The sequence below is a fragment of the Anguilla anguilla genome, chromosome 7, assembly GCF_013347855.1.
Source record: "Anguilla anguilla isolate fAngAng1 chromosome 7, fAngAng1.pri, whole genome shotgun sequence".
NCBI classification, from domain to species: domain Eukaryota; kingdom Metazoa; phylum Chordata; class Actinopteri; order Anguilliformes; family Anguillidae; genus Anguilla; species Anguilla anguilla.
In genome coordinates this window covers 33,040,004-33,051,168 of record NC_049207.1, presented here as the reverse complement: position 1 = coordinate 33,051,168, position 11,165 = coordinate 33,040,004, and the positions used below count along the sequence as shown (strand labels likewise).

General features: G+C 38.4%; 1 protein-coding gene across 2 annotated transcripts in view; it reads right to left on the bottom strand.

Annotated features, from left to right (window-relative positions):
- fgfrl1a (fibroblast growth factor receptor like 1a) overlaps positions 1 to 9,423 on the bottom strand; it is a 279,720-nt gene extending 270,297 nt beyond the window's left edge. For both annotated transcript variants that reach the window (XR_004766231.1, XM_035427000.1), the window contains exons 1-2: positions 8,812 to 9,423; positions 7,765 to 7,859 (exon numbers count right to left, since the gene is read on the bottom strand). Coding sequence is in view for 1 of the 2 variants with exons in the window: in XM_035427000.1 (XP_035282891.1) it covers positions 7,765 to 7,828 (64 nt within the window). In the remaining variant the exon portion in view is untranslated. The remainder of the gene's footprint in view (positions 1 to 7,764; positions 7,860 to 8,811) is intronic.
- Positions 9,424 to 11,165: the final 1,742 nt, after the last annotated feature.

The window sequence follows — 11,165 nt, the reverse complement described above, 5'->3', positions numbered from 1 at the left end:
TGATCAAAACAAGAGATCTCTAAATGATCTTAAGTAAGCCTAATTTAGGTCTCCTGAACATGGGACCATGAGATCAGAGAAAGAGCTCAAAAAAAAACTCAGCTATGACTCCTAGGATCTCATGATTCTGCTGAAATATGTCTCAGTTTTCTCATAGTGACCTCATGAGAAACAACCACATCTCAATTCAATATCCATTCATTTTACTGAAGTCTCAAATTCATCCTCTCATTATCTCATCTTTTCTCCTAAGGGGGTTTAAGAGCAACAAATCAGATTGAAGTGATCTCAAAAAGATGTACAATTGGGATCTTACTACTTTCTCAAAGTTAAAGAAAAGACTATCCCGAGCAAAAGATTTTCCTCTGGGTGCTTTGTTCATTCTAATTGTTATACTAAGAAAAAACAAACACTTCCAGTCACATTTGGCTGTTTCCCCTGCCTGCAGTGTGCAGCATGTAATTATTTAGTTAAAACAAGCTCTTTTACACACCCAAGAAATGGCATACCTAATTAAGATACCTAATTAAGATCCGTATGTCATGTCACGTGTTGGGAGGTGAACACCTAAATACCACCTCAAATAATGTTTTTGTTAATTGTCTTGAATGGTATTGAAGATGGGATGTCTGCCTTGAATATAAAAAGAAATAAATAATATCTTGCTTGATTAATTAGATGTGTTTTTTTTTTAATTTTGTATGAGTTTGAAAGGCTGACACACCTTTTTTGATAAACAAAACACAAGGTAAAATTTCCATTGTTCTCATAAACAAATTCCACCCATTCCTGTAATAGAATAGGCTCCTTTGGTAACAAGTGGAACAAAGTTCCTACCTTGGATCTGCATCCTAAAACTGTGCAGTCTACCAGTCTACACACCAACTGTCACAGCAATGTCACTAAAAGTCAGCTTTCTATGCTCTAAGGTTTCAGTTTACCAGATTGCTTTCCTGTAATTTGCATATCTTTCCATAGTGGACCACAACATATTTCTGAAGTTACAAATTTTGCTCATACGTGCACGTTTCTAAATCTGATTTCAAGGAGGTATGAGGAAGCTCTCTGTCAACAGTGAAAGTATGTGAAAAGGTTACTCTGGTGAAATGTTCCACACAAAAACCTGTATAGTTAAAGCCATACTATCAAGATGAGTTAACCATTAACAACATGTTTTTGAGTGGAGGGGATCTTTAAAGTTTAAATTTCTGTTTCGTTCTCTTTGGCGGTACCAATGGCGAAAAGCAGTAGTTGCAGGTGTGTTTTTGGACCTCACTTCCCAGAGATCCAACCGGATCCAACCAGTGTCGCCTGTGTGACGTCAGTCAGTTGGCACCTGGGCCATGCCAACTATAACACTTACTATTTACTGAATAAAAAATGGTTGTTATAAAAGTAACGTTATGTACACACTCATTCATTGTCTAACATAAGGCTAACTTAAGCTGCCTTTACACTGCCGAGCTGGGTTAAAATGCTGTAGCAGACCTGGGGTAGAATTAATGACGTTCTTTATCCACCTTTTGCCCGGTATGAACATCTTTACACTGCAGAGAAGAATTTGCAGGATTCGCTGCGGCTCGTACAATTATGTATCTCGTGCACACTAAACAGTCTTTCTCGTGAATGATTGTTGTGTGATATTTTTGAAACAACTGCCTTGCAAAATGTTACCGCTGGTGTTTCTGGTTTTGCTAGCAAGCTGTTCAAGAATAAAGCGGAGCTGGGCATTAAATTAGCAATCAGAACAAGAATAATAAAACAAAAACAAAGGAGATTTCATCAAAAAAGGGCAAGGCTGAAGTACCATATGTGGAAGCGTAATAAAATAATGACGCTAATCCATACTGCTGTATTCTTTTATTTAGTTTTCTCCAGTTTGACATCTTTACACTGAAATAAGACCTGGCTCTGCTCCACCTATACCCCTGGTTAATGCTCTGTGTAAAGACGGCTTTATTCCAATCATTATAATATATTGATGAACTTGATGGCAGTGTAAATAACGGTAACGTTAAGGCCAATTCAGATCAATGATTCACAATGAGACGAAACGGTTTTAGAATGTTGCAGAGAAAATTGCAGCGGTGTGAACTGGTTAATTGCAGAGCGTCTGAAGCCGTTGCCTGGGGTCTCAAAAGACCCACCTTGTCAAATTGTCAAGTGCAGTTAGAACATTTACAATCAGACGTCTTGGAATTTTACAAGTTGCATCCAGTCTCGTAGCGAATCATTGATCTGAACTGACCTTTAGTTAGCTACATTGCAACGTTGCAACAAGGTAGCATTGCATTCGAGAGACGTTTTGCGAGGTCGGTACCAGTCGGTAGCATTAGCTAGCCTTTTTTTCTAATTGTTAGCTGACATTAAATTGTGTTAATTACATTAGCTAGCTAGCTAACGCAACGTTACCTGATATGAGAGATGGATACTGTGCGCAACGTTGTCTAAACTAATGTTGCCTTTCTTGACATGGTCCAGTAGCTAGCGTTAGCTGTGCAAATAGCTAGGCTATGTAATTTAGTAACATTACATTGTCATCAAATGTAATACGAAATCTACATAAACAAATAATATGACCTCTCATGTTACACAAAAAACTTTTTAGGGTTCCATAACTCCATACAATAACTATTTAACACTAGCAGACACCGGAAAAAACAGTACACCGCTCACACGCAAGTGAGTTGAAGAGCGAGCCTGTTGCGTTTGCTCCGTCTACCCTCTCTGGCGGACCAACCACTGATGGCTGATGGAAAACGCGTCACTAACTATGCGCCGCTTGTGATTTTTTCCCGGGAATGTCGCCACAGACACCCAGTTCTTTAATCATAAATTATTATATTAATAATAATATAAATTAATATAATAATAAGCTCAATCACCATTGTGTTGCATATTCATTACAGAAAGGCCATTTGCCCTCCCATTCTCACCTGGTGTTGAAAAATAGTAGTCACAACACTAACTTTTAGCAATTTATTTTATATTTCTCATTGGATTTGCTAAAATATTTTGTCATCTTTTGATACCCAAGATCTTGAAGAACACATTTCAGTGACCAAAAGTCTTATTCACAATTGTTTAGTGTGTTTTATTACAACATTCCTGTGCATGTTCAAAACTACTGTTTACAGTTTGTGTGTTTTTAGAGCAGTTTACAATCCACACATTATTATGACCTACTTACTGCTGCCATATTGTTGTAGCTGAGTTTGTGCTGAAAACAAAGATATGAAACACTTTGGAATCACTGTATATAAAGTTGATGAAATTTACACAAATGTCAGAGCATTGCACAATCACCAGTGTGCCTCATTTTACCCTTAGACCCCAGAGAGTTAAACCATCCACCATATTTTGGCAATGTTAGAGTTCAGGTCACATTCGGTGCATTAAACACAAACACTACTTAGCAAACCAAGGAACGCGTACATTACAGTGTGAAATATCCTCATTATAAAATACCACTAACCTATTTAAAAACACTCAATTTCAAAAATAACGTATATAACCGAAATATTTTCCGCAGTAACACTTACATTCGGATGATGACATCTTATCTGTGTTCATTAGATAGAGACAGAGACAGAATCAATGGCGTCGTTCCCCAGTTCTAACAGTTCAGAAAACAGTATATCAGATAGGTTTATCAGCAAACATATGCCTTAGCCATGATCAGAATTTCTCAAGAATAATATTTTCCAAGAAATGACAAAAGTCATTGATAAAATTTTGCAAGGTGCAGTGTCTTCTACTACAACCACAGACTGAATGTGTAATGCAGCTATCATGAGGCAAAACCTATGCTGGGCTATAAAACGCTATTTCAAAAGTAAAATTAGACATATTATACATTGTTAGAATGCTTATTCTGTCATCTATCGGAACGATTATTTGTCAATCAAACCATATTGTACTACAAATGATGACAACACCATAAACAACATGTGTGGTATTACGCACAGCTATTTTGAAAGGTACGCAGGTGTTACAAATGAGTGTATATTTCACAAACGGATTTGTCCTAGATGTATATGACCACTCGAAAGGGACATCTCTATGTGTCAAACCAATAGTTAGGTTGTATATTTATTCTATATTTAGTCACAGATATTTACAGTAGAATGACAATGTTTATTTCAGTGTTCAGTGAGCAGCGTTTTTCACAGCTGTACCGGCATACCTCCGGCTATTGTTGGCTTTATCTTGTTGCTACGACGGAATACAAATTTTTAGTGGTAAAAGAACGGTTTAATTTACACCCAGATAAACTCTATTGTCCAGTGTGTCATGCGTGGGGGGTGTAGTTACAGATGAGACTGCAGGGAGGGGGTGCTTGGTAAATAGACAACCAATGTGACAATGGTGGATAGCTAGCTTAGTTTGGTGGGTGGGCATCGGGGTTCAGTCTGGGGTAGCGCATAATTGAAGTTGGTCATCAACACCTTAGTTAGTCAGATTTTCCAGACTTGATGACAGGCTAGCTAATATTAAGTGCCATGTCAAGCTAAGCTATGTGAAGTGAAATTATAGGTTTGACACTGTAGATGGAAGTAGAACTTTTACCTCCATTTCCAGTAAATCTGTTATGCCCAGTAGCTATTACGCTAGCTAGCTATTTTTTTAGCGAACTGAATTTCTTTCATTTGGCATCTGATATGCTTACTGTCCTTTTCATTACACTTGCAACTCTGAAGAACTCTGCCATTATCGTACAGTTATTGACATTACTTTGAATAGATATTTGGTGGAGGAGTAGTAGATACATCCCTCTGTGATAATTTATGGTTATTTCAGCCACTTTACAATCACTTTTACAAAGAAACGTATCCTTGAGCACAGTAACATTTTCACATGGGCTCATGCATTTTAAAAAACTACGGCTTGCTGTTTCTGTGAGCAGTAGCCGATCTGAAAATAGTTTCTCTTTTTATAGCTAACCTAAACCTGAGAAAAACAGGGAGCATGCATTAGTACTCTCTTCTATCAATCTACTATCCTCCATAGTTAGTTTGTGCTTAAAATTAAGAATTTAGTTGAGGTCCCAAAAATGAATGGGAGTGAATTGGGGGCCTGACAACCAGGAGGTTTAAACCCTTAAATCGCACGGCCAGTTTGTTGAGAAAAGGAAGCTGTCAAATAATCCACATTTACTTCCTTTGCTTTGGATCAGCATATGTCTCTGCATTTGCCCATCATTTGTATTTGCTGTTATCATGAACATCCTCATAGACTGGTCACTGGTCACATTTATTACCATTTATTTACAGCTGTGACAACCCAGCTCTTTGCTCAAGAAATCCACTTTAAACAAGTTGACAGGAAAGACATTGATACGTGCAGCTGTTATTCTCTCCAAAACCAGTCAGTACTATTTGCACATTCTGTCTTTGCCTAAGAGGTCCTCAAGTTGAGTCAAAAAGTTATGGTTTTTCTGCAATTGGCTGCTTTGGCCTTCTCTTGGCATTAGATTGCTCTGGGGGTTAGTCACCTATCTACTACCCTGCCCTTGTGTTTGGCCTTGGTGCTGTACACACAATCACACTTGTGCTGTCCTCCCTCAGCTGAGGACATAGGCTGTTTCAGGGAGCAGTGAAAAAATGTGTCACCCAACATCATCTCCAGCTCTCCTTATGAGGGCAGCCCAGGAGATGAAAATGACACTTCCAAGCAAAGAAACTATCCCCAGGCTGTTTCTCTCACTTCCATCACTATCAGCTTTCCAACCCAGCCTGGTGGCTAACATTAGTCCTAAGCAGAGGTGAGCAGTCCACCTCACATGACTGCCTGCATATGTTTGGAATGCCAAATCTGACATTTTGTTCTTTATCTTTAGTGCCTTTTCGCATAAGGACCTGCGTCCTGGAGGAGATTCATCAGAGCCATTTAACGGCCGGAACCCCTGTATACTCACACACGGACAACCACTCCAATACACACAAATGTGAGTGCATACACATATTAACAAATGCACATGTATTAAAGCAACACACAAAAACACCCACACAGACCCACAGACAACAAATACAACAAACTGAAACAAACATGCACACACAAACAGATAAAAACACACATACAACCAGACAATCACACACTGATTCTCATATTATCATGGCTTCTTGCTCTAAGCTTTTTCCAAACCCATTTTAGGGGGGAAAAAAGTTAGCCATCCTTAATTTCCTCAAATTCTGAATTATGTAAGACCATTTTAGGGCTGGTGTTCGCGTCATTAGTAATCTACCTGATAAAATACTAGGTTTTTTGTTGATATCTGAAAAAAATCTGCCAGGCACCAGCCTACACACACACAATCTGATATGATCTTCTTGCTCCCTTCCTTGCACATGAACTGCGCACCACTGAGGGTGCTGGTCAGACAATCCAGTGATATCACATGACAAACAATATATAATTGCCAATCTAATCACATTAGTTTCCACATCTTTTGTTATACAGCTCCACAAAGTCCTGGTAGTGCAACAGTGAAGGGGGCATTGTTAGGACAGATAGCAATCAAGTTGGGCTGCACACTGTAAATACACACACAACTGCTCTCAAACTCACTCATTACATTACATTACAGGCATTTAGCAGACGCTCTTATCCAAGCGCTTACACAAACTTTTTACATAGCATTTTACATTGTATCCATTTATACAGCTGGATATATATACTGAAGCAATGCAGGTTAAGTACCTTGCTCAAGGGTACAACGGCAGTGTCCTTACCCGGGAATCGAACCGGCGACCTTTCGTTACAGTTTTACCGTTCCTTACCCACTGTGCCACACTCCGTCCTACACTCGAACACCGAACAAACAAGCATATTACAATCACTCACAAACTTCCATGCACAAGAAACACACACACGGCGCAATGGCTGACACTGAAAGTCAGGTGGAAGCAGGAGATTTGATGTGAGATTTCCTGCGATCTCCCCTGCGTCAGAAAAAGCTGACTATCACCTGCCACCACAAAAATATTTTCACATTATCACTGTGATAATAGAACATTATGAGAATGGACCACCCACCTCTGAACTGTCCAGAGGACAATGGCTGTTCAAATTTACGCTCTGCCTACAAAACACCATAGACGGCACCTGGCCGTCCACAGTTAAACCGAGAAAGTAAATTCTTCAAAGTATGGCTGGAAGACCTGTTTTAGTAATTTGGCTTTACTTTCGGCCCTGAGATAACAAGGAGTCAGCTCACCAAATCAGGTGTCTAAAAACGCGACCAGTCTCACAAACACCTTCACATTGGAGAAAAACAATTTCACACTGATACATACTCACACATTACTCACTGATACATCAACAGAGACCCCAAAAGAGATAAAGAGTGCAAGGAGAGACTTTTTCTGACCATGGGAGTGTGGATAACAGAAGATTATCTAGATTTGTGTTTTGCCTCTCTACAGGAAGCTGGTGGCCCTGTTTGTTTGGCTTTAATATGGCGAATGTACACAGAGCCCATATTGAAAAGATGGACAGGTTTTTGTGTGTAAGGGAGGACAAAGTGAAGCGACCCAAGCGTGCCACCAATTAGAATTAAACACTGAGCTTTAAAGTTTGTTTTGTCTTTAAGCTTTTTTTCATCATCCTTGTCAGTATCTGGGGAAAGAACTGGGGACTACCTGTGAATTTCTACAGATAAACACAAAACCACCACCACTGCTCTACCTCATGGAGCATTGCTACAGGAATCTCAATGCATTTATATCTGTCAAACATGCATTTAAAAATAAGATGTATACTTACCCCTTGCACAGTCAGACAGTAGAATAATCTCAAAAATGAACAGAACAACCTGTAAAAATCCCATTCTGACAGAGGCAGCCTTCTAGTTTTCAAATCTATGAAAAGAAGACAAACAGGAATTTATGTTATAAAAAATGTTAAACTTAAGGCATCTATGAATGTCTAGGCAACCCAGGTTTTATTCATAAAACTCAAATGAACAGCTGTTATTCCATTTATTATGTCTCTCTTGTTCTTGTTAGTAACGCTATTCTTTTTTTAACATGACGCTAGCAGTGCGATCAAATCAAAATACATATTTGATTGTTAAATTACGGAATGCACCATTAAATATTTATTTTTACAGGCTAATGCGTTTCAGATTTGCATATCCGGCGGCACGTGTTGAGACGGCCTGTTCATATCGCAGTTTAATCGGATTTATGCAATAATTTGACTGATTTCATACAACATTATTAGCATGTTTTGATAATAATCATATAATTGACTATTCCGGTTTAAGTGAATCAAGTACATATTGAAACAACGACAAATGTAGCCTACGCGCTAAATAGTACAGATTTTAGTCTACGACATGTAGACGGCGCAGTATTATTATTATTATTATTATTATTATTTTCGGTTTTTATATATTATTATTATTATTATTATTATTATTATAGTTGTAGCAGAAGTAGCAATTCTACTACCGGCCAATCGTAACTCCTTCTGCTGCTACTGTTGCGGAATTTTTATTTCTAACACAATTATTATTATTATTATTATTATTATTATTATTCCCATAACTCTTGACCATTTGTACGCTAAGAAATGACAATGTAGTTACATAAATGAAATTATACATAGCCTACGACCGCATAATCAAACATAATTTCAAGTTTTCATCAAAATATCATTCCAAATCGCAGTAAAAAGGTTAACGTCCGAATTTGAAGCACCAGTAAACAAAAAATAACATTTAAGCAATATGCACATCTGCACTTCACAATCAGCATACTTAAAGAGTTAGCCAACAAAGAAAATGTTTTATTGAATGATCTTGGATACCTAAAATTACCAACAGCAGAAGTTAACTTCCATGTTGTTTCCCATTTAAAACAATCTTGATAACATTCGTTTGATTAACTCCATCTCTGAGCGTATGTGTCTGAACTTTTCGGTCTAAACTCTTTCGTCAGACCGGAGAGGAGACCAGTGAACTCTGACAGATGGCGGTGTCCTGCTTCTTTGGAAATCGAAAAACCAGTGGAGACGGCTCGGTCAGAATAGTTACTTTCCACCACAGATCCAGATCCTTAAGAATTGTGTTTAGCGCCTTCAACACACATGCACGATGAGTCTAGGAATTGCGCCTGGGAGGCAGTCAAGACAAGTCAAGCAGTAAAAAATCTCGCGTGTCCACTGAGCAGGTCCTGAAACCGAAGACCAGCGCAGAAATTAGGGACGTTGCGTTCTGATGTGCGAAATTATGCCAAACGTCCCTCGGAAAATCCAAGTAAAGTTTGACTCGGTTTCCCTTTGTGCTTGAAGCTGAAATCGTATTTAAATTTTGTATGCCGATAGTACCAGCGAGCGAGCACGGTCCCTATGCACACAAACAGTGGAAAGGGGACCACGGTCCAGCCCATAGCCTAACTTTTGACCAATCACAAATAAGGGCTCCAGAAATCACAAGATTTAACTCTTTCAGATAATATTTCGACAGATTTCACCCCAGCCATTTATCGTAGATAAACCATTATCATATGACCAGAGTGGGTTTCTGTTGGATTGTGGTGAGTAAACTGACCCTGAATCTATGGTTGAGGCGGAGACAGTAACCAACGTCACGCACAATGATGCAGAAATGGTTTGAATCAAGCACAAATTGCGGTTCATTGACTAGAGCACGTGTGCCCTAATTGTACACCTTTTACTTTGCTTAATAGTGCGTGCGCGCCATACGAGCTATCAAATCCCCAGTAATCAATTATAATGAATAGTACAGACATATCGTCTTACCTTCCTTCATTGTAAGGTAGGCCATTAATCATGTAAATCTGCAGATTATGAAAAGGTATTTAATTACAGTAATTTAAAATCGAAGGGTAAATTCTGTCAATAGCAGAATTCAGAATAAAATATATTAAGAAATTATGGATTGCGTTATTATAAATATCATTAGCGACTAAAGGGTACTGTGGTTTGTCAGTACGTTTATACCTATGACAGAAATACATGCCTCAGAGATTAAGACTTACTATTTTTATACTACACTAAGAACAATCTAGCCTATATAACCAAATTTACCTCAGTAAGGATTCAACTGTATGTATGTATGTATGTATGTATGCATGTATGAATGGCCAACATCCCATCTTTGCTGTGACTTCTTGGGGTTTTCTATCTGTTTCGAAAATGGTGCGCCTTAACAGCAGATAAAAATTGATGCTCACATTTTAACCTTTTTAAGTCTCCTCGCTGTTGATAACGGTGTTCTAAGATTTGCTCCAAGATGGAAAAAAGAAGAAAAAACTAGTATTATACTGCACCTAGTGTATGTATATTGAATTACATTTATTAGGGTGCGCTTAGTGGTTTTAAGTAGGCTATTCATCCTGCATTTTGAATAAATACACAATCTAGCGAAATACGTTTCTTAAAATACTATATAACTTTATAATTTTGGGGGGGCGAGTTCACTGGTTATGATTTATTAAAATTAAAGTGAATGAATATGGAATTAAATTGAATATTGGCCCAAAGTCTCTAAATTTACAGCAGCTGTCATTCAGTCACTACAGAATCACTACACATGGGCCTATTTTATTAAGAAATAAGCAGCCCGTCACCGAACTAACAAAATTCAAATATGACTAGATCTAGGATTGCAATAGGCTATGTGTAAATTTCGGTTGCAAAAAAAATCTCTTATAAGATAGTAGCACCATTTCCAGAACAATGTGTATGAACACTAACAGCGCCGTCCAAATGCTAACCGCTTCCCGTCACGGATTGATGTTTGAATTTGGATTTTCTTTTCGACTCCACTTGGAATTTTAAGTAGGATACACATTTACACATAGGCTAGCCGAAACGCGTAATATAGCCTACTCCACTGAAATGTTCTGTTTCTGTGTTCAAATGCTTTTACGATATTCCAGTGTGGTGTAGGGAAACGGCAGACAGGATTATTTGTTGCTCAGTCAGGCCCCTTGGTAGATCTGTTCCGACAGATCCCCTCCTCGTTCGCTTCCAGCTGTGCATGTTGTCCGTATTTCACGAATTATAAATTTGGCGACCCTACCCTCCTTGGCAGTGCAGGGCTTTTACAATCCAGTCCTTACTATAGTCACTCAGTCTTATTACATCAGGACAAATTCTGTTCAAACATGAGAAATGGTCAGGGGGGTTTGTATGTA